We start from the raw sequence: 26,420 nt of genomic DNA on the forward strand, positions 1-26,420 counted from the left end.
TGAAATGATTTGAGCTTTGTCACATGGTGCATTATCCTGCTGGAAGTGGTGGTCATAACAGGATGGACATGGTCAGAAACAATGCTCAGGTAGGCTGTGGCATTTAAAGATGCTCAATTGGTACTAAGGGGCCTAAAGTGTGCCAAGAAAACATCCCCCACACCATTACACCACCACCAGCCTGCCCAGTGGTAACAAGGCATGACGGATCCACGTTCTCATTCTGTTTACACCAAATTCTGACTACACCTATTTTTAGTGGAGATGAGTGCTACCCGGTGGGGTCTTCTGCTGGTGTAGCCCATCTGCCTCAAGGTTGTGCGTGTTGTGGCTTCACAAATGCTTTGCTGCATACCTCGGTTGTAACGAGTGGTTATTTGAGTCAAAGTTGATCTTCTATCAGCTGGAATCAGTCGGCCCATTCTCCTCTGACCTCTAGCATCAACAAGGCATTTTCGCCCACAGGACTGCCGCGTACTGGATGTTTTTCCTTTTTCAGACCATTCTTTGTAAACCCTATAAATGGTTGTGCGTGAAAATCCCAGTAACTGAGCAGATTGTGAAATACTCAGACCAGCCCGTCTGGCACCAACAACCATGCCATGCTCAAAGTTGCTTAGATCACCTTTCTTTCCCATTCTGACATTCAGTTTGGAGTTCAGGAGATTGTCTAAACGTGGACCACACCCCTAAATGCATTGAAGCAGCTGCCATGTGATTGGTTGATTAGATAATTGCATTAATGAGAAATGTAACAGGTGTTCCTAATAATCCTTTAGGTGAGTGTATACTATAAGATGGGGAAACTGAGTCTCTGCGTGCTTTGTGATCCCACAGGTCTGTGTATTGAAACTCTGATGCTTGACTGATTAAACGAATGTATTTGACTTTATCTTATTGTCTTATTTGGCTCTTGCTTAGGATCAGTGTAATTCCAATTTAACAAATGTGCAGGGATATATAGGTCTTTCATTTGGAGTCAGACACAAAAGGGGGGACACAGAGGAGGAAATCCCCAACATTGTGCTTGTGAACGTGGAGCTGAACGTTTATATTGTTGGACATTATATGTAGGGTACTCAAGACACTGGTGGGTATACCAGAATATTTGGTTTGTTGGTCAGACACAAAAATATGATTTCATTCATCCATTCCTTCCTTTTGTCAAAGAGATAAACCGAAGGTGGAAAGAGAAAGGAAGAGATATTTCTATTAGCTGCTTCTTTCTACTTTTACCTTTATTTCAATACACTTACATTGTTTTACAATTAATATTCAACTTGAGATATGAACACTTTATGATTTATATTTTTGTAGGTGTACTGTACCCTTTTTATATTTGCATTCTTTCCTACTTTGTACAGCACCTGCTGCACAATTTCTCTTGCTTTAAAGTTCAATCTTATGACAAATGTATAAGATGGCCCACTGCTATAGTCTAAACCAGAGATCTTCAACAGGGGGTCCTCCGAGTTAGTGCAGGGGAGGTTCCAAATTATGTAAAAACATATTTTTGAAAAGTTTAATTAAAAAAAACTGAAGATACAACTCAATTGTATGCAATATATGCATCATGGGGTCCATACTCTTCAGCTTAGGGGTCCTTGGCCTTAAGATGTTGAAGACCCCCGGACTAAACTATTTAACATTTACATCACTAACACTAATATCATAAACAGCATAGTGTATTATACTACTGAGGCCTATATACATATATATAAAAAGTACTTTTGATAATGTGGTTCATGTGGATTTGTTTTTTTTTTAATCATCCTGTTTGTGATGTATGTGAATGTTGTTTGTGACGTCTGTAAGTTACTGGGACCTTAAATTTCCCCTTGGGGATCAAAGTATATATCTACAGTGCTAGGGCACAACTTTTACTTACATATTGGTACTAGAGATGCACCGATTGACCGGCCGGTGATCGGAATTGGCCAATTTTCACGTGACCGGCCATGACCGGAGTCCGGCAGGTCAGTCTGATAAACGCTTTCCAGGTTAGTAAGGGGTGCATACTGCTCCAAACCAACATTAAGAACGTAGTAATCTTCCCTCAGCGTTTAGTTTTGTTGCTAAGCTGTAAATGAGCAATGACGTTAAATAATCTGTTTCAGGTAACAGCACTCTAGGGTACGGTCTATTTGCTGGATTGTTCGAGGTAACTGTGATTTTTTTTTTTAGATTAGATTCAACTTTGTCATTGTGCAGAGTACAAAGACAGCAAAATGCAGTGAATTTCCCACACCAGGAGTAATTTATGTAGTTTTATAATAAATAGATTGTGTTCAAAAAATGTTCTATGCAAAATGCTCTATTAAAGAAGAGAAAATAAATGTTAGAAAATATGAAATCGGCGCATCTCTAATCGGTACTACTTTTACAAAGCCAAAGATTTCAAATGTCTTCCACCACTTCCTGGTCTCCCAGCACGGCTTCTGATCGTTAATCCCTACAGCCATTTGTACCATTGATCAAGAAGAAAGGTCAACAATTTGATTGCTCAACATTTGTTCTGACCGTCAAGCAGTTATCTAAACATGAAAATGTTTATACTGGAGTTGCGTCCCAAAGCCTTGCTAATTGAATGCTTATCAGTGAGTTTTAAGAACTGTGGCCAAGATTAGATTCAATGGAGTTTCAGATCACCAATAAACTGAGAAGGCATAAAAGCAGTGACAGCAGACAGTTGTGGGGCGTTTAGATTTTATTGACGTATCAAACAGCTGTACATCTATTTGCCTTTCTTGGCCTTGATCTTCCTCAGGTAGAACTCGAGCTCCTTGCCCTCCAGAATGTAGCCGTCTGCCCTGCCGCACTGGCCGGGTCTGGAAGCGATGCAAGCTGCATGAGGGGAAACATCAGTTGGAGGTGAATAAATAGTTTCAAAACAGGAAAGAACGCTAAAGTCAATTATCTCAAGTCAAAGTCAGTTTTGAGGTTACAGAAATGTTAAGACGCTGTATAGTTATTTTGATGTCAGATAAAGTATCAAAAGATGAGGAATTTAAGAGTGAGTAGAAGTGACCAACAGTGTACAGGATTTTGGTTATTTCATAGCCAGAGCCTTTGATCTGACACCCGTCTATAATTGCCCTGCTGCACTCTGCTATACAATCCACACGAGGCATTTCAGTACAAAAACTGTCCTCTGTCTACCACTAAACAGCCAAGTGTCTGGCTTAAAAAGGAAAACTCAGGAGGTATTTAGGGGGTAAAGCGCCTATATTTAACTCAAAACGTCATCCCTAAGAATGGGTGAATGTGTAGGTAACAGGTCTTTCTCAGAGTCGTCATTATCACCACTTTCATTCAGTAGCAGAACTGGACAAAGTTATCTTCATGGAAAGACGTGCACCAAAGAGGACAGCACTTTATGTAGGTACCATGGAAAGAATCTCTTTCATGGTGACCCTGGTTGTAACTGTTTATTTTGTCAACAAGTACATTTATACATAAAGAGAACACCCTTTAAAGTGTACTATTATTTCCCCTCATTCTGCATCCATACCTTTTACACAGAACAGCAAGGTGGAATAACTGTACAGTCCTGCCTTAAACAGGCAGCGTAAAAGAGGCCAATCAGTGGTCAGTGATGCAATACAAGTTAACTTGATATAAAGCAATTCTGGACAGCTACTACAGTATAACATGTTGAGACTTACCAAGCAGTTTTCCCTGCTGGAACTGCTCTTCCAAGAGGGTGCTGATCTTGGCAGTCTTTTTACGGTCATCATACTTCTTCTGGGTCTTCTTTGACCTCTTCTTGTTAAGAACCTCTTCCTCCTCAGGTGTCTATAAACAAGGGGGGGAGAAGAGAATTAAAACTTTTTTGACACTTCAACTGCTGGGCAACACCAAGTAATCTCCACTAAACAGCCAAGTGTCTGGCTTAAAAAGGAAAACTCAGGAGGTATTTAGGGGGTAAAGCGCCTATATTTAACTCAAAACGTCATCCCTAAGAATGGGTGAATGTGTAGGTAACAGGTCTTTCTCAGAGTCGTCATTATCACCACTTTCATTCAGTAGCAGAACTGGACAAAGTTATCTTCATGGAAAGACGTGCACCAAAGAGGACAGCACTTTATGCAGGTACCATGGAAAGAATTGCCTTTAATTAGTGACCCACACGGATCAGACAGCCCGCACACATATATACACAAGATGCATTCTATATACAAGGGTGGCCCCATTTTCACTAAAGACTTGTCTTTGATTTCACTTTCAGCATTTTAACCTATCGACTGTGATGGCAGCACCATAGAGTTTATACAAACGCCAAGTTCTAGACATTTGTATTTCCCCCCACATACCAGCTTAGCTCCCTTCTTGCGTCCCAGAGGAGTGGCAAAGTGGGCCTCATACCACTGCCTGTAGGGAAGGCTGTCAACAAGGACGATGCAGTTCTTCACCAGGGTCTTGGTTCTGACCAGCTCGTTGTTGGAGGCATTGTAGACCACATCAATGATCCTGGTTTTACGTGTACAGCCTGTGTATACAAAATCAAGAGCCGTTGGAAAGAGTAAAATTTCCCTAGTCCATTTCACTTGTCAACTAAATGCCGTTTACAGCCTGGCGAGGTCAGTGACTCGAGTCTGCTCGGTGTGTTCCGTGCCGTCGTCCGTCAGCCTTCATTTTGGCAGATTTATAATTGGCGGGGCGGGCACTGCCGGCAGTCAGAATGACCCATCTGATTGGTAGAGTGCTAACCCAGAAACGGGGAGCATGATGAGCGTGACTAGAGTCTCTCAAAATCTGACGAAAATCTTTTAAACTGACCTTTGTTGATCTGAAATGAAGACAGATTCAGCAACTGCATGGCCTATTTCTCGCTTAAAATGTTTTCAGAAACACGTTTCGGTGAACTATTTTAGTACAATATCAGATCGTATTCTGAACAAGCCACCATGACAGTCTGTCTTTGAATTTCCAGAGAAACCAGACCCATGTGACGCGTTCGTCCAATCAGCTGCCGGTTTTTATTTTTGGGCGACAATACAGATTAGCGCCGCCTGCTGTTATGGAGACGTATTGCGTCTCGTCGCTTTGGTGTGTCCGAGGCACTTTTTGACCAATTTGGGGAGACTGATCAGCCCAACTGCCTCTTCTGCCGACGTTTGGCCGTCGGCTCTGTGTGTCTGGGCCTTAACCGTGATTAGAGCAAATCAATCTTTCTCAGATGTCTTTGTTATCACCACTTGCATTCAGTAGCAGAACTGGACAAAGTTATCATCATGGAAAAATGCATGTTAATGTCAAATGGCTCACAAAGGGCCCCATGAAATGAAAGTGGGCATTTAAATTACACTTACACTCTGAGCCCCATGAGAAGTTACCAACATCCAGCCTCAGAGCACGGTACTTCTTGTTCCCACCACGGACCCTCACTGTGTGGATGCGACGAGGTCCAATCTGAAGAAATACAGGTTTATTATTTTTAAGATTCTGGTTGTGTGTAAAGATTGCATTCTGGTAGTTTATGAAAATTAAACAGTACTATGCAAGTATTGAAGCGTGTCAGTGTAACTATGACAAGTCCTAACATTGGTAAGTCAAAAACTTTGAACCAAAACGGCTCAAAAAAGACATACCTAAGGTCACGTTTTCATCACCCACGCTACATCATCCTAAATCCATTATAAGCAAGTAACTGCTTGATTAACTTACTTTTGTGTTTGCAGGAGGGCGCCCAAGCTCATACTTCCTTTTCTTGTGGTAGGGCTTGCGTTTACCGCCGGTCTTGCGGCGTTTATGCCAGTTATCCCTTGAGATACCTGAATAAATGAAAAAAAAAGTAGAAACCAGTTATATTGTTGGACAATTCCCAGCACATTCACTGCAAAATATGTCCTATGCTTGAGCAATCAGTTCTCCAAGGTAGAGGTTGTCCGCAGTTTTAATTTGGATTCCGCTTTAAGAGTTTCATCATATTGCTCAAGCAATTGTAAATTGCTTCATGGTTAAAGGGCCTGCATGTTTGTTACTTTTCTAAGACCATGCTGAACTGGATTTAGGACCATTTAAAATCGAAAGGTCCAATATGCTAGAGGAGTTTGATGTCCTACAGAACTGAACAGACCATATGATTCACACCGTGCTTCAAACTCTCCTTGCACATGTAACTACAATCATTGTATGACGGCAAGCTAATCCCAGTAACGTTACCAATTCCGAGATGTGGCCCAACACGTACCTCGTGTCCAAGATACAGCATTAACTAAGCTACGCATAGACATCACTTTAACATTAAATATATTAGAAGCACCCAACTACCTTCTCAAACAAGTTATTCTTAGTATTCCCTTAAGTGTTTTAGTGAAGCAGCGTGACCTGATCGCGACCATCCCGCTAGCTAATGCTAACATTACCTTTCCATTTGCCTGGCTCTCTTAAGAAATCCCCAAACTACTCCTGAAACGGCCGACACGTTGAGTACACAACGCCGAAACCTGCTTAAATATTATGAAGCATCGCAAACAGCAAAATTATGCTGTTTTCAAGCACACTGGAGCACTAGACGCTAACTACATGGCAAACGAGAGCAGCCATCTTGGAGCACATAGCATCCTTTTCAAATAACTCATTAAAATACAACAAGTTGACTGTATACAGACCAGTTAAATATACATCTGTTCAGAAAACATTTAGCATCAATATAGCAAACCATTATCGAAATATTTCTTCGTTTAAACATCAGATGGACAAGGATTCTCCCTCCGACCCGAGCATGAAAACACGTACCCATTCTCAGGCGCCGGCTAGAAAGAGGAACCGCAAAGGCTCATGGGGAGGTTTGAAGCCACGTGTTCTCGCGAGAATATACGCAACAGCGAACGGTATTTTCTTCGGGTGAGAAAAAAAGCAAATACACATGCGATATTTATTATGATTCCTATTTTTGTAAAGAATTACAATTATATTTGTATGCTTCTGGCTTTATTTCTATTTTAATGGCTAAAAGTAAACGACACAAGAAATATAATATATTATTTTATATATTATTTTTATTTATACTTTTAGTGAAACATTATTAAATTATAATTTTTGGCAATAATATTAACTATATGGAAATATAAATATTAAATGCATAGTTGCATTCACCTTTTAATTTAATTAATAATATCATTTATATGCATCTGTGTACATTATAAACTTAGCACAAAAAGTAAGGAAATTTGTGTTTGGTAGATTATTTCTCTGTGGTAACAATGCTTTTTGGCAATAAATCTTATACCGTTGGAAAGCCTGTTTAGTTCCCTTTCAAATGGTGCCCCATTTGAAAGGAACATGCATTTGTGGGATGAGCAGCAGCACTGAGTATGTGGGTTGCGCCCATGAAAAATTTGCCAAATCTTCTCTGCCAATGCCAAACAGCTTATTCTGCCATTGACTCGTTTGGTGGATTGGATTATTTATGTTTGAAGAAACAAGACGTATTGGCAATTTAACAATTTATTCTTTTCACAAACAGGAGCCTCAGTAGTGTGTGGAAGAACCATACACAGCCATAACAGCCTGGCACCTCCTCCTCATGCTGGTCACCAGCCTGGTCACACACTGCTGTGGGGCGGCATCCCATTCTTCAACCAGCATTTGTCGCAAGTCAGCCAACGTGGTTGTGTTGGTCACTCTGGCACAAACAGCAGGCCCAAGCTGATCCCACAAGTGTTCAATGGGGTTGAGGTCAGGACTGCTGGCAGGCCATTCCACCCTCTCCACTCCCACATTCTGGAGGTAGTCTGTGATAAACCCCGCCCTCGTCACCTTGGAGGATAGAGTTCGGTCCCAGACTGTGGAGATATGGGATTGCCACTGGTTGCAGAATCTCATCTCTATATCTCTCTGCATTGAGATTACCTCCAATGATGACGAGCCTCGTTTTTTCCAGTGAGGGAGATGCCGCCCCACACCATCACACTGCCTCCACCAAAAGGTGTTACTCTATCGGTGCAGCAATCAGCATAGCGTTCTCCGCGTCTTTAACATTTTGACCCTATGATCCAACTGCCATAGGCAGAATCTGGACTCATCACTGAACATAACGTTCCTCCACATGTTCAGGTTCCAGTGCACGTGTTGCCGACACCAGCACAAACGGGCTTGACGGTGAAGAGTAATGGCAGAGAAGATTTGGCAAATTTTTCATGGGCGCATCCCACAAATGCACGTTCCTTACAAATGGAGCACCATTTGAAAGGGAACTAAACAGGCTTTCCAACGGTATACGATTTATTGCCAAAAAGCATTGTTACCACAGAGAAATAATCTACCAAACACACATTTCCTTACGTTTTGTGCTAAGTTTATATAGGAGGTAAATCTAGATATACATAAAAATCTATTTAATTATTATTTTATCCATGGAAAGCTAGTGAGAGGACATCAGTTCGAATTATTTTGTCCAATTACTTTTTCCAAGGTCATGGCAGAACTTTGGGGTCAACTTTAGTTTCATTTATTTGTTTTATTATTATTTATTATCTGTTCATGTGTTATGCAATATGATAGTTAATTTAAAATTTGAGTTTGAATCATACTTATGAATAATGAATATATTCTGGTCAGATTCTGCTCAGTATTTTTATAATACCAAATACCTATTTTTGTATATTAAAGTATTGTATCAGTGAGTTCTAAAAATGCATATTTTTTCACAATATACTGTATCCTATTTTATTTGTAGGACATTATCCATGAAGAAACTTTGCACATCTTCATTGACAAGCCTGCCACAACTTGTAAAAACAAATGTAAACACATCGATTCATTTAATGTTTCATTCAAGAAAAAGTAAATAAGTCATATCCACGTTTCCATTGAGTTCTTTATTATATAAAGGGAGGATTAATTGGCAGTTGTAGATATAGTTATTAACATGGCAAGTTTTCTCTCCATTCAGCCATGATTTGTAAAGTGTTTGTTCAGGGAAACAGCAAAGAGATCACTCTTCCCAGGGGCTCATGTCGGTGTCGATGGCCACACAGTTGTAAGCAGCATAACGCAGCTTCTCCTCACAAACCTTTGCACTGAAGGACAGAACCAACAAGAGGAGAGGAAAGGATGGGAGGCATTAAATACAACATAGCTTACAATAAAAAGCAGTTTTTACAAAAAGTTCATAAGAGCTCAGAGCATTACATGATTGTAAGTGTAGAATTATGAAAGCAACTGGTATTTAACTTGTCTTGCTATAGCACTACAAGTGCAATCAGGCAATGCATACAGTACATTTTAAATACAATATAGTAACAGATTCTGCATGTACAAAACAGAAGGTTATTATACCTTGTAGGGTTGCACGATATTGACAAAATGTGATATTGCGATATCAATTATGAATATTGCGATATCAATTAATTTTGATATTTTTAAACATATGTAAAATGATGGGAAAACGCATAAAAATAGATTCATAACAAATTAAACAAGTTTTCTTACAACACAAGGTTTATTTCAACTGACAGTCACATTGGACTGGTACAACCTGAATAAATAAATAAGGACCATGTCTACAGAACAGGACATGTTTTACTGGTTGGACAGTATATAATAAATAAATAAAGAGAACAGGACACAACTTTTCTTGCTCTTCTCTGATTCGTTCCGTTTTGATGTCTCTATCTATTTCTTCACTTACACTGTCACTCTGTTGAAATATGCACACACGTCACATGGTACGCTCCATAGGGTTTGTCACGTAGTGGACCCGTGCGCTGACGTGTACTAACATGTGCAAGTGGCACGGTAACTGGCCAATGAAACATGATCATTATAGCGTTTCACATGGGCTCTTAAATCAAACACAACTAAGCCAGACAGCCAATGGACGGACGCAGCGCTCCACAAAATAAACAAAATATTGCATACTTATTACACTTTCGATATATTGCGATAATGATATTGAGTCGATATATCTTGCACCCCTAATACCTTGGGTAGTTGGGTAAATAAAGAGTGCTGGAACATGTAGAGGACTGTGGAAGTGCATCGGTCGTTTCAGAGCTAAATCAGGAAACAGAAAAAATAATAGTCATGCTTATTTTATACTTTTTCTAAATTAGCTATTTTGCTATAAATATCAAACAATAATGTTTCTGTACATTTTCTTTTTTAGGGATGAACTTGCTCTCACCCTTGTTTGTCAGGAAAGACGTAGATAGGCGCAGGTAGACGACTTCTACCAGTTACAAACCTCAGAAACCTGCTGCGATCCTCTGAAAACAAAATTCTAAATTGTTGTTTATTTTCAACACAACAAATAAACCAAAACACTTGTCAGACTTCAAACGACGCAGTGCATAGGCCATGTTGTAAAAGACATTCGCTACGATAGACATACTCTGTAAAATGTTGACAGATAAACAGTGAACTGACCATTGGTGAAGTTCGTCAGTGCTTCCCATAAGTATTGCACTCTAACATCATTTTGTTCCAGGTCCTCATAGCGTGCTGGTGGGGAGATAGAAACAACATTGATGCATTCAAAAGATGTAGACTCCTTACTACAATATTTCAATCAAACACCTACGGAGCTTTTCCCCTCACTTAATTTACAGCTTGGCAGGTAATTCTGGTTTATAACAACTTGGGTCTTATTAACTTTACTTTTTGGTTTAACCTCCAAATGAAGTGACTTGGATAATCGGAATACATTTTTTGTCATGTTTACATCCTGTTTGACTTTGCTGTAGCATTATAACATGTTCTCAGATTTTAGCAATTGTAATGTTATTTTAAGTGATTGAAACAACGAACAACAACAACAACAAAAATAACACTTAAATCGCAATAATCCAGAATTATTCTTTAATTTGTTTTTGTGAGCATGTCAGCATGCTAATGTTTAGCAGGTGCACTGTAATGTTTACCACTTGTAGCATGTTAGCATGTAGGCTGATGAGAATTTCATTAGTTTTGCAGGTATGTTTATGAACCAAAGTATTGGACAAAGTGACATTTTGACCTGATGATAGCGCTAGATTAAAAATCTGAAGGATTATCATCATCATCATCAGCTAGCATGACTAAAAACAAACAAAGTGTCACCTCTTCAACCAGTACAGAAAATGTGTTTACTGTCAAAGACGCTGAGATAAATTCTAAGCTGGACACTCACTGAGTCGTTTCAGAGCCTCCACAGTGATCTCAGGGTCTCCACACACTTTCTTCTCTACTTCCTGCCAGGTGAGCAGGTCCAGCACCGCCTGAGGAACCACCTTTAGCAGTCCCGCCTGCATGGCTGCAATCTACATACAGACGATGAGCCACATGCACACACTTGAACAATTTAGCAACTCTATACACAGACACCACACTGAAGAATAAAAGCTAACCACACTTGTAGTAGCAATGTTAGAAAGGCAGTCCCACCTGCTGCCTGCTCTCCTCTAGCCGAGCCTTCTGCACCAGACGGACAAACTCGCTGCGGTCCTCGTAACGAACGGCCACGTTACTGCCGCCGGGGATGAGCTCCACCATCTGGCCGTCGCTCAGCAGGCTGGTGTACACCAGCTCGTCACCAAACCTGAACTCATACGTCTCCTGGTCCATGTTCTCTATGGCCTCCAGCAGGTTCACCTGAACACACAGCAACAATTTTACTTAAGGCAATGACTAGGAAAATAAAGATAAGTGGCCACACCAGACCATTAAAGTAAATCAGTGAAGTAAATTGAAGTCTGTGTAGCCGATTAGGAACTAAGTAGAAATGCAAATAATATAAGTTTTATATAAAATATTGAGAATGACAATTCTTCTACCAAAGATATTTTGGATTCAAAGTGCTGTACATATATGAAACTCAGTCTGCAGAGCCAAATTTATATTACATTACATGGTAAGTTAGTGTAATAATTTGAATATCCTCACCAGCACAGAGTCTACAGCTGGGAAATCTTTACTCCAGCTGACAGCCTCCCCAGTCAGCTGCTTCCACACCAGCCCGGGCAGAGCCAAGACCTGCAGGGTTGGACACAGAAGAAGCCAGAAAATCAAGTATCTACATCCACCCATTCTTACTTTATAGTGATGTTAACGATGTCCAGTTGGTGGAGAGTGAGCATCACTCACCAAGAAGTCTTTTCCTCTGAGAGCAGCTCCCATGAGCTGACCTATCCACTCATACTTGTGGAACTCTTTACAGGACGGATTGGGGACGTAGTAATCTCTGGCCTCTAAGGAGCCCTGAGAGACCAGCAGGTAAAGAAAAAGCCACAACCAATGAGAACACTGTCCAGTCAAATCTTTACTGCGTGCAGGCAGTGCTGGTGAGTGATTACCTGATTGGATGTACGGCTGAAGAATGGCAGAGGCATGGGACACTCAGCTGAGCTGGGGCAAAGCTCCTCAGACATGTCAGCCAGGCTGTCCCGAAATCCACCGCCCTGGTCAATGATTCCCTCTGCAATGAACTTACATTCCCACCACTGGTCATACCGAGCGGGCCATCTGACAAACCAAGAGGAAAGATGGTAGGTTTAGATTTTAATGCTTTTAAGTTTCAGTCATATTCAGGCAAAAAAATATCTGACAGACATGCAAGCCTTAAAATCCAAACCTATAATCCAAAGTCTTCTCAAATTTGTCTGATGGCTTGAGGCCTTCATACACCTGCAATGACAAAATGAAAATCATAAAGCAACAGTAAACTGCTGCCGTTGAAAAATGACTCATGTTTCTCCAAAGCAGAATCCCCAAACACTCCTTTTTGTATAAATACATCTTATCACACATAAGGAAGAGGTGTCACCACTCAGAAAGTGTTTTATACCTGATTGAACACAGCGTTCTTGCAGCTAGCGTCCAGAGAGGGGTTGTCTCTGTGCTCCATGGCCAGACGTCTGTTGATGTAGAGTCGGGGCATGAAGTTTGGCTTATTGGTCTCGGAGTCCTTCAAGCACTGTGTGATGAGGGCTGATCGGCGTTTGGACAGCAGCAGGAACTGCTTTATGCTCTAGAGGGCGCCAACACAAAAGTAAATTTGAGATTAAGAGAGAGAGAGAGAGAGAGAGAGAGAGAGAGAGAGAGAGAGAGAGAGAGAGAGAGAGAGAGAGAGAGAGTTTTTTAGACACATGACGAAGGGAAATCAACTAGTGTGGGTGGGAAAGTACTAAATATTAGTGATTTTCTTTGTCTAGAATTCACTCCAAAACTAATATACCTATAGAACCTATAGATATTGGCAGAAGAGCAAGGTGGCTAGAATGGACGCAGAGGCCACTTCAGGCTCCTAAAACTATAAAACATGTTGCTTGCAACGGTTTTTTATCTTTTCTAACATGATTGTTTCTTTATTGTGTACACTGCAGCACTGAAGAAATGCAATGTGGCTCCACTCTATAGCAGGTACTGTATATGGAGAGATAAATGAATAATACATTCTGCCGTGATTGCGACATTTTGTGTTTTGAAAGGTTCTCAATGAAACTTTTATTTTTGATCTCTGAGCCCTTTTCAAAACACTGTTTAACTGCCATTTAGTAAAAGCCACCCAGGCTTTGTATTTTGTTTTGTATTTTTACTATAAATCTGGTAAGAACAACAGTTTGGGGCTTATTGCTGCTTGTTCAGTATCAGTCTTGTTTATTTTAAAAGCTTCATGATGACTCACTTTGAGCTGGTTGAAGGTGCCCAGACTATAGTCCCAGGCCGGTACCAAGTGTGGGAGCACACTGTCCAGGAGACAGATGAACCTGCAGAGAGTGAGACAGAAGAAAAGAACCAACACAAACACTGAGAAATGCTTTATGCTTACAAGCAATAAGGACAATTAAAGCGTTGCATCTGACTCGTTTTTCTGAGATTTAAATAACTTTTTTTTTTACTTTTTGTACATTACTGGACTTCAGCCCACTAAAATATTTATTTATTTAATAAATATTTAACTTCATGATGTTTACTATGACTGGAAGAACCCTGGCAGAAAGATGTTACCTCTGGATGATTAGTGCTCTGCGGTACAGGACGTCTGGCGTGTTGCCCTGCAGACGGGGGTAGCGCACCAGGTTAGAGGACAAGAAAACATCAGCGTTCAGACCCAGGTCTCTTTCACATGACGACTTGATCTTCAAGCCTCGGATCCGGACGTCTATCCCCTCATCTGTAGAGCCAAAAACATTGTCATCACTATAGCAGCTTTTGCAGCTACGGAACCACACAAAGTCAATTGAAGTGTTTAAAATGACAGGAAATATCTGGCTAAATAAACACAGAAACATGTAAAAGAAAAGCCTTACCTCTACATTCCTCAATCCGAACCTCAATCACAGGCAGGTGAGACGTCATATCCTCCAGCACACATACTTCTCCAATCAGGTTGCTAGGGGCAAAAAAGAGCAGAGGTGACTCATAGCAACTGTAGTCAAACAGACTATGGAATACGTTAATTCCTGGTATTTGTCAATATGCTCCAGATTTAAAAGCTTGGCGTGATAGGCACATATTCTTCAAAATTACAAATTACACTAAAAATAGCCTAATCTTTGATTTTGCTGCTTTTATCAAGAGAAAATACAGATTCTTCAGCAGAGCATCACATTATTACATCACATTATTAACAGGGCTAGAACAATATATCGATATTGTAGTAGATATTGGCCTTCTGTTAAACATCGGATATTGATTATGATAATTCATTTAATGCACAAAATAATATCAAAGGTAGTTCAGACAATGTGTGGGTCATTCTGATATTACAAACTGACACATATAAAACGGAAAATTCTGACGAAATCCATTTAAAAAGGCTCACTCGTCTATGGTGACATCACTCAGCTTCTTCAGGTTGTCTCCCTCTCCTCCAAACACTGTGATTCGCTTGGGCATGTAGTTGTCATCTGTAGAGTCCACCGTCAATATCAGCTTACTGGAGAGCAAAGAGAAGCATGCTATACACAATAAGGACATGTCCACATATCGACAAGATTAAAGTTCATATGAGAGGAGCATGAAATAAATGATGGAAGTAAGATTTGGGTGTGGTGTCACTAAGAAACTACACAAAAGTTAGATTAGATCTTTAGAGAAAGAACTGAGATTGATTAGAATCAATAATTTTATCATTTTACAACACAAAGCAATGTGTTTTTTTTGCTAACACGTCAACAAACTGTACACTGCATTTCAGATTAGACTGTCGGGACCAAAATCATCCAGCATCAAATGTTATTGCCCCTCGTGTGAATGTAATCTGGTCTATTATTCAGCATCCTGTCAAGAACTGACTGTGTGAATACGTAAGTGAGTGTCTGCCCACAGAGTCAGTTCCTAATGTAGATTATAATCAAAATATCCCAAATACCAGTTGAAAAAAGTAGATGATATCAAGAAATGACTAATAAAAATGTTAAATACAGTAAGTTCAGGTTTTGCATTACAATGAATAACGTTGGAACACTTTGTTGCATAGCAGCTTCCTTACTTGACCACAGTGCCTCTCTTCATATGTAGGCGGATCCAGTGTTTGTCATCCTTGCCGTCACTCTCCCAGAAAGTTTCAACATCGCCGTCTGTCAGACGGCTCGCCACTCCGCTGGGATCCTCCTGTCAGCAAATATCAAAGTCATTTTATGTGTAAAACAATTCACTGACTGACTTGTAATTACATGTTTTAACATGGACCCAATGTAACAATCATTATGTGTATATCTGTGAAATATGTGATATCTTCAAGGTAAAAAAACAGAAGATAAACAGACTCAATGCTTGCTTGCCTTTAATACTCGTACAACTTTATTCAAATAACTGTCTTTACTCAAAAATCTACACAGCTGCAGATTTCAAATTTCCATATCAATAACTAAAACCCTGTATTTGAAAAGATTGACTGTCTAGACTGTTTGGAGGAAGAAAAACAAAACAAGACTAGGTCAAAACCTAGTATGTGCCTGGGCCATGTATGGTCAATGTGCTAAACTGTGGCCAAATATGTAGTTGTTTAAAGAATAAATTCTGAACGGGATTAATTAACTGATTCATATTTTAAATACAACTAAATGTTTCTAGAGCAGCAACAGTAAAGTTAAGTTAAGAAGAAATCCCTATATAATCTCAATAATATCTCACTGGATTTCATTTAAAATGTCAGTCAAATAAATTATATTCCTGACATCAAAATACTACGGAAAGAATAAAGAACAAAGACAGTCACTATTAGAAAACAATTGGATGTTACACATTGTTGCAATGAATTACACATTGGCAATCAGAATAGGTGTGCTGTATGAGACCAATTTGGTATAATTTGTAATACTTTTTTTTTTTACTTACATGTGCTTGTTAGCACGGAGGTATTAAAAATAACATTGGTTTGTGTCAAGTAAAGAGTATTTTAAAAGTCAGCCTCCAGTGGTTAAAGTCTGGCTGTAACCACCATAGAAGACTGTTAGCGCCTTTTCATTTCGAAAGAGCAACAGCCAATGGGGAACGACCAACACTCACGCTTACCAATGGTGCAACTTCATCACTCACTCTGACTGCGCTCCTTTTCCTACAGCTGGGACACAATCCGAGCAAGAAGTGCTGACAAGCGGCGAGAGCGGAGCATATCTCTTAAATGGAGGGGAAAACATTTGCCGGCGGGAGGAGGCGTCCCCATAAACAAAGCATGGATCTGTCAGAGTGAGTCAAGGTTTAATGTGTCATTAATCTTTGACGAGATAACGATGCCACAGAGAAAACAAAATACAAGCAATCTTGTTAAGTATATTTTATGGTATTAGATCATTCAGTTGTAATAGCCCTGTTGTGTTTGTGTCAGCCATTTGCCCAAGGTCGGTGTACATGCCACTTTTACCACTTGAATTGTGTGGGGCATTTGGCGTATGCGACGGCTGATACGCCTTTTAAATGGTGTGCAGACTCCGCCTTCTCTGTGCACCGTAGGCGTATGCTGGCGTGGTAATGGTGCGGAGTGACAGACTGTCGTGTTTATCGGGCAGCTGCTCTGCGGTCCAGCCAGAAATACAGAAATACCTGAGCGCAATTGACTCACTGAACATGAAGAAACATCGATGCTGGTCACGCACTCCTTCAAACTCCCCAGGATCTCATCCTCTTTCTCTATGTGGTTATGAAAGTAGTGTACCAAGTCTTCGTCACATTCATATACCCAGGTGGGGGGAACATACCTTGAAGATTTGAGGAAACAACGAAATAAAAGCCTCTTATTTACGAGAGCGGTCTGAGAGACCTCCAGCTTACAGCGGGGTCTCTGAGCATGACTGGCCGAGCGACGAGCTAGCGGCCCGCTGGCTGTCGCCCGCTGGCTGTCGCCCGCTGGCTGTCCCCTGCTGGCTGTCGCCTGCTGGCTGTCCCCCGCTGGCTGTCCCCCGCTGGCTGTCCCCCGCTGGCTGTCCCCTCACTTCATGGAGCTTCTCAACTCCGAGCAGTTTGAAGCAAATTGTCAATTCGACATCAATTTTCGCAAGACTGCCTATATTCGAAATCTAAACAGTTCATTTCTCACCTAAAACGTTGTCATAAATAAAATTAGGGATGAATAAGATTGCGAAAATTGTTAAAATGGTCCCGTTGTTGGTCTGACTGTACCGGAAACCCGACCCTCGTTGACCTAGGTTCCTTTGCTGAAAAGGGAACAGCGAAAAGACCCTGCCCTGAAGTAGGAGCTGAAAGAGTTACAGGAACTGTGGCCAGAGGGACTTAAAAATCCCCAAATTGGTCAGTCGGAACACAAGAAAAAAAGGGTTCTAGGAACTTTATGTTCTAGGAACTGCAAAAATCCCTCCGGTCAGAAAGCGGCTATTATGTACTATTTCTGTGAAATATGTGATATCATCAAGGTAAAAAAAAAAGCAGAAGATAAACAGACTCAATGCTTGCTTGCCTTTAATACTCATACAACTTTATTCTAATAGCTTTGTCTTTACTAGAAAATATACACAGCTGCAGATTTCAAATTTCCATATCACTAGCTAAAACCCTGTATTTCTTTTGAAATGAATGTCTAATAAATGTCTAGACTGTTTGGAAGAGGGAAAACAGAGAAAAACAAAGAAATACAAATACCTGAGCGCATGTGACTCACCGAAGATGAAGAAACATCGATGCTGGTCACGCACTGCTTCACACTTCCCAGGTTTTCATCCTCTTTCCCTATGTGGTCATAGAAGTAGTGCACCAAGTCTTCGTCACATTCATATACCCAGGTGGGGGGAACATACCTTGAAGAGTTGAGGAAACAACAGCTTAATTTGACAATCTGCTGCGCTCTTAACACAACCCAAAAAAATTCTTGACTCTCTTATCTGATTTATAACAAACATGCGAACCTTAGCTTCTGGACGGCAGCATCATCACACTCAGCGATTTGGGGTTTGGAGCCGATGTAAAGCGCGTTCTCCACACTCACCACCTGCTCCCACCTGTTGCAGGGCTTGTGGTCATAGCCGAAGAGCTGCTGTTGTCTGCTGATGGTCTCTGGCGATTCCACCGGCACCAGCCTGTCGCCTCCCTCAGTGTGTTTACACACCAGGATCCAGCCTTCCTCCAACTCCTGGCCCAGACGGTGCTCCTCCAGCTGCTCCTGGACATAGACATGGATCGTTATGTTAACATGCGTTTTCCCACCACATTTAAAATCATCAAAACTGAATTACCAGATAATAAAACCATCCTAGTGTAAGAGGGACAAGTAGGGTTGTCCTTAAGCAAGACACTAAACCCAATTGCTCCTGATCAGGCCAGCATCTTGCATGGTAGCGCCGCCACTGCAATGTCAAACTGGAACTTTCATATATTTTTGCAACAGTGTGACACTGAAAATCTGCTTTACAGCCTTATTTGGTGCAAAAAGTGAAAAAAACATGTGTAGACAAAAGAGAATGAGAGAAACTGAATCAGTTGCATTTGAAGCTGCTCATATTTGTCACGTTAACAACAACAACATATATTTTGGAGGAGACTCCAACGAGAGGAGACTTTAGAAGAAACCCGTGCAGGAGGACAACATGCAAACGCGACATAGAAAGATCCAAGCTGGTCTGTAGTGCATTTAGTTATGTAGAGTTATGACAGGTCTTACAGCAGAATTGGACAGGTTGCAGTAGTTTAATGGATCTGGTTCAGTGACTGTAACCTGACACAGGGAGACAGAAGCTTACCTTATTGATTTTGACCCACAGGCCTTGGCTGTTGCAGTATTCCTCCCCTGTTGTCCGGATACAAGTCCCTTTCTTTGGTTCAATGTTGTACTTGCATAATTTCTTAACGTGTGGAGTCTGATGTGGACTCTCAAAGACGGAGACAAGCGTTTTCCCGGCAGTGGATCCTGCTGTAGATGCTCCGGTGGACACGGAGGAGGAGGACGATGAATCCTTGCAGATTTTGTAGCACACCTCGTTGGGGACATAACACAGACACTCCGGCAACGCCTCGCTTCTCTTGAAACATGCAATGCACCTGTTCAGGAAGCGGATCCTGCCGAGCAGCAGGTGAGGGTTGTCGCCCAGAGACATGATGATGATGGAGGTGACAGTCAGCAGCTCAGCAGCAAGGGAGCGTCAGCTGGCATTACACCACTGTCCTGCCTTTGTTTTCCTGCCTGGTCCCGCGGGGATGCACCTGTCAAAACAAAGCAAACAAAAGCGAATATTCTTGAGAAACAGTGCATTCAATAAACAGCAGCCAAATCCTGTGTTTTTCTGCTCTCTTTAATGTGAGTCTAAAAGATAACAAGTCCGCTGACAGAGTTAAAAAAAATAAAGTATCGGCTCCTTCTAAACCATAAAGAGTGAGTAAGCTAACATTAGCAAGCTAACGTAACGTTAGCTAAATTAGGTGTTTGGTAAATTAGTGTATCCTGGGACGTTTACGATAGCTGTTATCCACAGAACCACGTTCATTTCAATCAGAAGATAAGAAAATAAATGTTTTTAATGAGATAAGAGGCAAAGTGATGTCTACAATCAGTATAAACGTACCGTTACTGCCGAGTAGTATTTCAAATATGAAACTCGCCTATCGGTGTGGACTTCTTCGGGTATCTGACAACGCGGAAGCGCATAAGAGACTTTTGACCCTCTCCAACTTCCGTCGTTTGTATTTCAAAATAAAGATATATATATATATATATATATATATATATATATATATATATATATATATATATATATATATATATATATATATATATATATATATATATACATTGAATACTCATGCTCTAAGTACATTTCAAAGCAAAAATGGCAAAGCTGTGTTGCACCGGCGATCTTTTTACTCTACACTGTCTTGTCCTACCCTGGTTGCACCGGATTGTTGTGGTTTGCAGAAGCGCAGAGAATTCTCTCTCATCTAAAAAAAAAAGTATACCTCTTTGTAAGCAGCAATATAAAGTACCAAAAGTAAAAGTACTAATTATGCAGAATGGCCCATTTCAGAATAATATAATATTTTAATAGGATTGTAATTATTGATGCATTAATGTCTTAATCGCTTTATTATTGCAGCTGGTAAAGGCAGACCTTATATTAACGAGCTACTTAATTTATGGGTAGCTTAACCCATACATCATAATTTATTACTCGATTATATTTTGTATTAATAATCTAAATCTGCAAAGTAAAGCTGTCAAATAAATGATTCAGTAAAAAGTACAATATTTCCCTCTGAGCTGAAGTGGAGTAAAAGTATAATTAGCATAATATGGAAATACTCAAGTAGCCTACAAATACCTCAATATTGTACAGTAGGCTACAGTACTTAAAATCTAATACTTTAATACGTAAAAAATACTTCGTTAAATTCCGCCATTTTTAACAATACATTTATTTAGCGTTTTCCAACTCCATACATGTGATGATAACAGGTGTGAAGTTATTATTTTATACAAATACTAATTCTTATCAACTACTAATATTTTTTAACATCACAATTCATAATTAATACAGAGGTACTCTCTCTTTATTTTACAAACCTCGTGCATTACATTAGGTCACTTTACGGTATGGCTTCAAAACGAACAAAAAATGGTAAAGAAGGCTGGCGGTAGCTAGGGGCAGGGTTGGACTCAGCCCACCCAAATGTTTAGCCAATGGAAAAAAATAGCACAGAAAATACCAGTACCGTTTCTAACTTCTTGTTGATAGCACTTAATAATCATAGTCATTTTTAAACATCCAATAACATTAGGACCAAATATGTTTATTTCACAAATGAATTTAGTTGTGACAAATCGAAATATGTTATGCAATAAAAGAACATTCTTAGTTCAAAAATACATAACGGTTGCATCCATGGATGGATTACTGAACGGGCCTACCGGGCACAGGCCCAGGGGCCCCAAGTGTCAGGGCCCCTCTGGCCTTCACCTGTAAAATGTCACTCGAAGAGACAAATACCAACCAGAAACAGAATCAAAATGACCACAAAAAGACTACAAAATGACTACAAAGAGACACAAAACAACAAAAAGAGGCTAAACAACTATAAAGTCTGTGTCTGTGACCTTTTGCATGTCTGTGCCCGGGGGCCCATCGTCCTGTAATCCACCCATGGTCACAATCATTTTCACTAGTTGTGTTCAACTGCAACTTTAATTAATGCCATTTCTTGTTCTTTGTGGTTGGTGGTGTTGATGTTGCCCTCAGGGGAAGCATCAGCATCATTATAATTTGGGTGTGATAAGACATCCATCAGAGAGGGGAGGCTCCCACCTCGCAGGATACCATTGCCCCTCTGCAGAGGACTGTCGAGCCCAGCGCCCAAAGAGCCCTTAAGAGGTAAATAGTGTTTCTTTCCAGGAGTGTCTACAGGCTGGTGAATCTCAAGATCCTCTGCGCTCATCCTGCAAATACAGGCAGACATTTTGGTTGGGAGTTTAGTGAACTGTGCAGCAACAACAAAAGGCACTGAAACATATTGGTAAAATGATTTGACCTCATGTCAAAAGTGGAGCCTTTGAAGGCCGGTTTGAGAGTCTCTGCTGCTGTCGACACAGTGTAAGGGATGGAAAAATGTCTCTGCGCCCAGTGCTTGTCTTTTACAATTGGAGCCAGGTTCTGGTACATATCATCTACAGCCAGCATTGACACCTACAGGAGTATAAACAGTTAGCGCTCATTTTAGGTCTTTAGACTGGCTGTATTGGAGAGAAGCCTTGAGGGGAAAAACCTGAATGTTTCTGTCAATCAGCTGGTTGGTTTCAAAGTCGTCATCGTCCTCGCCGAATGGGTTGATGATCAGCTCCCCTACCTACAGAGTGGAAATACATCATGAAATTGCCCTTTCATGACAAAAATCTAAACAAAATCTGTTTTCTACAAGTGAAACATGAATGTCTCGTCTCACCTTTAGCCAGCCAGTGTAGAAGAAGAACTGCAGCAAGGTGAAAACAGGGACGTACATGTCCAGTTTGTGATCCTTGTATCCTTTCTCAGGGTTCAGAAATTGTCGGCCAATCACACAGAAGGCAAAATAAGAGTAAACTGCTAAAGTAACTACCTGCACAGATAAAAAAACAAAAACTAGTCAGTGATAGACAGAACTAGGCTACTTGGACCACAGTGTACAAATACTCTGTTACAAGTTAAAGTCCTGTATTCAAAATTTAACGTAAAAGTACAAAAAGTGTGAGCGTCAAAATATACTTACTTATAAGTACCAAAAGTAAAAGTACTATAGTACCTATTTTAGAATATTTATATCACTGGATTATAATTATAAATGCATTACTGTGTTCATCACTTTAATGTTGCAGCTGGTAAAGGTGAAGCTAATTTGAAATACTTTATATACTGATGGGTAGCTTGTCGATTTCCCCCTGCGGATCAATAAAGTTTGATCTTAGCTTAATCTATAATATCACATAATATTTTTTGTTGATTATATTTTGTTTTGTTAATCTGAATCTATAAAGTAACTAAAGTGATCAAATACATGTAGTGGAGTAAAAGGACAATATTTGTCTCTGAATTGTAGTGGCGTAGAAGTATAAAGTAGCAGAAAATGTAAATACTCAAGCAAAGTACAAGTACCTCAAAATTGTACTTAAGTACAGTAAATGTACTCTGTTACGTTTCACCACTGGTGTTTAAGTCAGTTTTGTAATGAATTTCATTTTGTATAAAGTACGACTGTATTTCAAACTAAAACTAAAGATAAAGAAAATACATACGTAGCTATCAAATGAAGTAAAAAAAACAAAACATTTGTGCATGACAGTTCTATCTTGTTATACTTTTGAGCTCCTGATCCTACCTGGGTGTAGACCAGAGGGATGCTTATCCAGTCATAGTGGAACAAAAGGCTGCACTTGCCTCTGTACTTATTCAGCTCCTGCAGTTATACATACATATTATACATTTAAAGTAAGTTATACAGAATGTGTAGACATACTAGGGCTTTAAAGTGAATTTTCACATCCCTCATTCCTACATTGTGTATATATATATATATATAAATTGTGTAAAACTTTAGTTGTTTTGTCAATTTGCAGAAAAAAAGCCAACACACATCCATCAGCAGTCCTAAGGCAATGTCGTCCCTCACTCGACCCTCCTCTCTCGCTCTGGACGCCAGGTTTGAGAACCAAGTCAAAGGCATCCAGTACTTGTTGAAATCAGAGTGTAGCGACTCAAACTTTTTCAGCTCGTGTGTAGTCATAAATCCTGCATAGAGATTAGACAGGTAGGTTCCAGGTGTAATAGATGTTTGTGATCCGAGGACATTTTCAGATAAGCAAATGCGAAAAAGGTTTATTGTCCAATAAAAACATCCCTAGAGCAACCTCATAACTGAAAACAGACACAAATGATCTTAATGGGGTAATAAATACTCAAAATACTTATTTTAAGAGGGAGTGGGGTGTAAACTGGACACCTCTGGGACGGGAATGGATGGATGTATTACACAGATTTGTTTTGTTCATATATTTAATATTTTAATTTATTTATTAATATTTCTTTCTAATGCAAATGCATAATATGTATATTGTATATGCAGAGCTGTTTCTGTTGGATGGCATAATGTATTTAGTTTTTTGCTAAAGATCAATACAATTTGTAAAAAAAAAAAAAATCCTTATTTTAAACATCAAATTCTTCCAATATAGTAGGTATTAACAGGCATGTAATTCAATGTTATAGATTTTAATCAACCAATTAAGTGCAAACCCTTTGTGCTTTGTGTTAAAGTGTCACAACCGGGGCGCCTGGGTAGCTCACCTGGTAAAGCACGCGCCCATACATAGAGGCTCAGTCCTCACAGCGGCCGCGGGTTCGCTTCCAACCTGCAGCCCTTTGCTGCATGTCATTCCCCCTCTCTCCCCCTTCAAGTCTATGCTGTCCTGACAATAATAAAGACCTAAAAATAGTCTTTATTTAAAAAATTGTCACGACTGTCTTAAATTTTATTTTTAAAGCAGCAGCTTCATCTTTTTTGCTGGGTAACTTAAACTTCTGTAATGGCTCATATTTTATGAACTTACGTTTTACAAGCTAAACCATGTTGTACAAAGTCATAATAACAACTTCAGGTGTTAGAGAAATAAAGTGCAGTAAAAAGAGCAATATTTTAGATATGTGAAGTGATAGTAAAAAATAAGGTAAGGTAGTTTTCCACTTTATAACTGCAGTAAATCTACTTAATTTTTCTTCACTTTCTTCACCAGCCCTGTAGAAAGGCATTTTCTATGGGCCCCTCCCTGCATCCACAGCTATTCATTCTAGCATCTTTTTGGGCCCTCCTCACATGAGGGCCCTGGGTACTCAGTCTGCTTTCCACCCCCAGTCCGACACCTCTGCTTACCAGCCTCCACTATGTGCTCCAAAGTTGGGAAACGCTTGTGAACTCTTGTGCTGATGGAGCGGAGGATAAGAACTGAAGATAAGTTGGCGTATCTCATGAGTGTTCGTCGCAGCAGACGACCCCTCTCGTCTGTCCCATGGACGTTCCCGGACACCACCATCATTAGATTATCAGGCAGTGGGAAGCTGGTGTACTGACCCCACCATCGGTTAAAGGCCAGAGTCACATAAAAACCTGGGACAAAAAAAATCTGAATTATTATCTTCAGATGTGGCTTGTGATAGACAGAGCCAGTTCGATCAGACTCACCCAGTACAAACAAAACTGGGATGAAGTTGGTGTTGGTGAACTGGTCACAGTAAAGGGCGATACGCTCAAACAGATCCTGCTGCTTTGGTGTGAGGAGGAACCTGTGAGGAAAAGAAAAACTTCCACTGATGAGCCACCAACACTTGACCACACTGTAGCAAACAGCAGAATTCAAACATGAAATCAGCAAATTTACCTGTAAAACACACTGAAAAACAGATAAACCCCACAGAACACCAGAACTTCTTTGTAAAGCAGCCTGTAGATGCTTCCCTTCCACCTAAACAGGAGCTTGGAGAAGCCACAAAATCGTGCATCGGCCACTTCAAGGGTGTAAGAAACTGTCATGTCTGGGTTTATTGTGTTGTAACAGCTGAAAATTCCTGTAAAATATGAATGTGTGAAACATGAATCATGATATGTACATTTATTACAACTATCTCCTATAAAAAAACATTAAGCTGTGTCTTACCTATGAATGCAGGTGTATAACCTAGTCCTGCTGTCCTGGGAAGAAAGGTTCTTCCTCTGGGTCTCAATTTAAACCTCTCTGTTGCACCATCATAAATTAACATTTTTAATTTATTACCTGGGAACCTGAAGCCCAACAGATACACACCTACAGTTACTGAGTGAGTATGCTGTGTTTTTTCCTTGGTAATGGTTAGGGACTTCTTTTGGGTGGTCAGCTGTCATTATACTGCTGTCACCAAATCTTTGCTATAAGATCACAGCAAATTCCCCCAGTGTTAAGAAATAGTGATTATTGTTCACTTCAATTCTTTGGTGGATAGAAAGTTGATTAGAGAGTTTATGTGTTCCCACAGAGCTGATGTGGCTCTGAAAATGTACAAGCGAATTCATTTAGACCTGACTTTTGTGGACTTTTCACTAATGATCAATCTGCAGATTATTTTCTTAAATTAATAAATACATTGTTTGGTCTACAAAAGGTCAGTTACAAGCTGAACCTTAGTATTGTTAAATGTTTAAAAAAAATCAATTAAACAATGTATCAATAATAATAATTGAAATAATAATGATAATCATTAAAATGAATGTTTATTTATATAATACTTAAACCAGAGATTGCAAAACAAAAAAGAATAACAGAAAGGGTACATGTTACATACATTTCAAACATACATGACCAACCTGCATACACACATACAAACATTTACCCAAATTGAATGAGGTTATAAAACAATATTTTGACGTTAATTAATTCTCATTCGAATTATTATTATTATATTATTTCTCCTAACATGTCTTTTCCAGATGCTACAAAAGTACTTTGGACCTGTTATCTAAGTAAATCCAACGCCCTGCCATTAAATCGAAAATCAAAT

The 26,420-nt window shown here is 39.9% G+C and overlaps 3 protein-coding genes and 4 non-coding genes across 9 annotated transcripts; all 7 read right to left on the reverse strand.

Annotated features, from left to right (window-relative positions):
• Positions 1-2,689: 2,689 nt before the first annotated feature.
• On the reverse strand, positions 2,690-6,823 carry rps8a (ribosomal protein S8a). Its single transcript, XM_078264424.1, has 6 exons — positions 6,742-6,823; positions 5,668-5,774; positions 5,313-5,412; positions 4,314-4,489; positions 3,666-3,795; positions 2,690-2,844 (listed from the first exon to the last, which is right to left on the reverse strand). Exons 1-6 carry the CDS (start codon positions 6,743-6,745, stop codon positions 2,735-2,737), a joined length of 627 nt encoding a protein of 208 aa, XP_078120550.1. The 5' UTR covers positions 6,746-6,823; the 3' UTR covers positions 2,690-2,734.
• On the reverse strand, positions 3,281-3,349 carry LOC144527238 (small nucleolar RNA SNORD38). Its single transcript, XR_013502808.1, has one exon. It is a non-coding gene; the product is annotated as a small nucleolar RNA SNORD38 (small nucleolar RNA).
• LOC144527239 (small nucleolar RNA SNORD38) lies at positions 3,991-4,059 on the reverse strand. Its single transcript, XR_013502809.1, has one exon. It is a non-coding gene; the product is annotated as a small nucleolar RNA SNORD38 (small nucleolar RNA).
• Positions 5,172-5,241, reverse strand: LOC144527231 (small nucleolar RNA SNORD38). The gene has a single exon (XR_013502801.1). It is a non-coding gene; the product is annotated as a small nucleolar RNA SNORD38 (small nucleolar RNA).
• On the reverse strand, positions 5,512-5,619 carry LOC144527240 (small nucleolar RNA SNORD46). The gene has a single exon (XR_013502810.1). It is a non-coding gene; the product is annotated as a small nucleolar RNA SNORD46 (small nucleolar RNA).
• A 2,039-nt stretch (positions 6,824-8,862) lies between the features above and the next one.
• On the reverse strand, positions 8,863-20,023 carry hectd3 (HECT domain containing 3). 3 transcript variants are annotated; one of them, XM_078264426.1, is made up of 20 exons: positions 19,938-20,023; positions 19,119-19,578; positions 18,288-18,541; positions 16,991-17,126; positions 15,419-15,540; positions 14,750-14,863; positions 14,235-14,317; positions 13,933-14,098; positions 13,610-13,691; positions 12,770-12,952; positions 12,557-12,609; positions 12,279-12,447; positions 12,070-12,183; positions 11,869-11,958; positions 11,371-11,577; positions 11,117-11,246; positions 10,375-10,449; positions 10,133-10,214; positions 9,931-10,002; positions 8,863-9,026 (listed from the first exon to the last, which is right to left on the reverse strand). In XM_078264426.1, the coding sequence occupies exons 2-20, from the start codon at positions 19,470-19,472 to the stop codon at positions 8,942-8,944; spliced, it is 2,571 nt and encodes an 856-aa protein (XP_078120552.1). In that variant the 5' UTR covers positions 19,473-19,578; positions 19,938-20,023; the 3' UTR covers positions 8,863-8,941. The 3 variants fall into 3 exon arrangements, 2 of the variants coding, with proteins under 2 accessions (XP_078120552.1, XP_078120551.1); XM_078264425.1 differs by lacking the exon at positions 16,991-17,126 and adding an exon at positions 18,044-18,179; XR_013502776.1 differs by lacking the exons at positions 8,863-9,026; positions 16,991-17,126 and adding an exon at positions 18,044-18,179 and having other exon boundaries at positions 10,133-10,228.
• A 1,505-nt stretch (positions 20,024-21,528) lies between these two features.
• Positions 21,529-25,419, reverse strand: best4 (bestrophin 4). The gene is made up of 9 exons (XM_078264358.1): positions 25,268-25,419; positions 25,072-25,172; positions 24,763-24,996; positions 23,470-23,624; positions 23,215-23,292; positions 22,306-22,458; positions 22,129-22,209; positions 21,895-22,049; positions 21,529-21,802 (listed from the first exon to the last, which is right to left on the reverse strand). Exons 1-9 carry the CDS (start codon positions 25,417-25,419, stop codon positions 21,529-21,531), a joined length of 1,383 nt encoding a protein of 460 aa, XP_078120484.1.
• Positions 25,420-26,420: the final 1,001 nt, after the last annotated feature.

Source organism: Sander vitreus, chromosome 12 (assembly GCF_031162955.1).
Source record: "Sander vitreus isolate 19-12246 chromosome 12, sanVit1, whole genome shotgun sequence".
In the NCBI taxonomy this organism is placed as follows: domain Eukaryota; kingdom Metazoa; phylum Chordata; class Actinopteri; order Perciformes; family Percidae; genus Sander; species Sander vitreus.

What these genes read in the sequence shown, in the direction of transcription:
- rps8a (XM_078264424.1), bottom strand. An exon ending in GCCCTCCTGCAAACACAAAA is followed by an intron (nt 5,413 to 5,667) that starts GTAAGTTAATCA and finishes GTATTTCTTCAG; the next exon opens with ATTGGACCTCGTCGCATCCA. An exon ending in CCAGCAGGGAAAACTGCTTG is followed by an intron (nt 2,845 to 3,665) that starts GTAAGTCTCAAC and finishes CCCCTCATGCAG; the next exon opens with CTTGCATCGCTTCCAGACCC.
- hectd3 (XM_078264426.1), bottom strand. Translation starts at nt 19,472, where the DNA reads ATGTCTCTGGGCGACAACCCTCACCTGCTGCTCGGCAGGATCCGCTTC. An exon ending in AGTGATGTCACCATAGACGA is followed by an intron (nt 14,318 to 14,749) that starts GTGAGCCTTTTT and finishes TTTTGCCCCTAG; the next exon opens with CAACCTGATTGGAGAAGTAT. An exon ending in TAGAGGAGAGCAGGCAGCAG is followed by an intron (nt 11,247 to 11,370) that starts GTGGGACTGCCT and finishes GTCTGTATGTAG; the next exon opens with ATTGCAGCCATGCAGGCGGG.
- best4 (XM_078264358.1), bottom strand. Translation starts at nt 25,419, where the DNA reads ATGACAGTTTCTTACACCCTTGAAGTGGCCGATGCACGATTTTGTGGC. An exon ending in TCCCTCTGGTCTACACCCAG is followed by an intron (nt 22,459 to 23,214) that starts GTAGGATCAGGA and finishes TTATCTGTGCAG; the next exon opens with GTAGTTACTTTAGCAGTTTA. An exon ending in GGCTCCACTTTTGACATGAG is followed by an intron (nt 21,803 to 21,894) that starts GTCAAATCATTT and finishes CTGTATTTGCAG; the next exon opens with GATGAGCGCAGAGGATCTTG.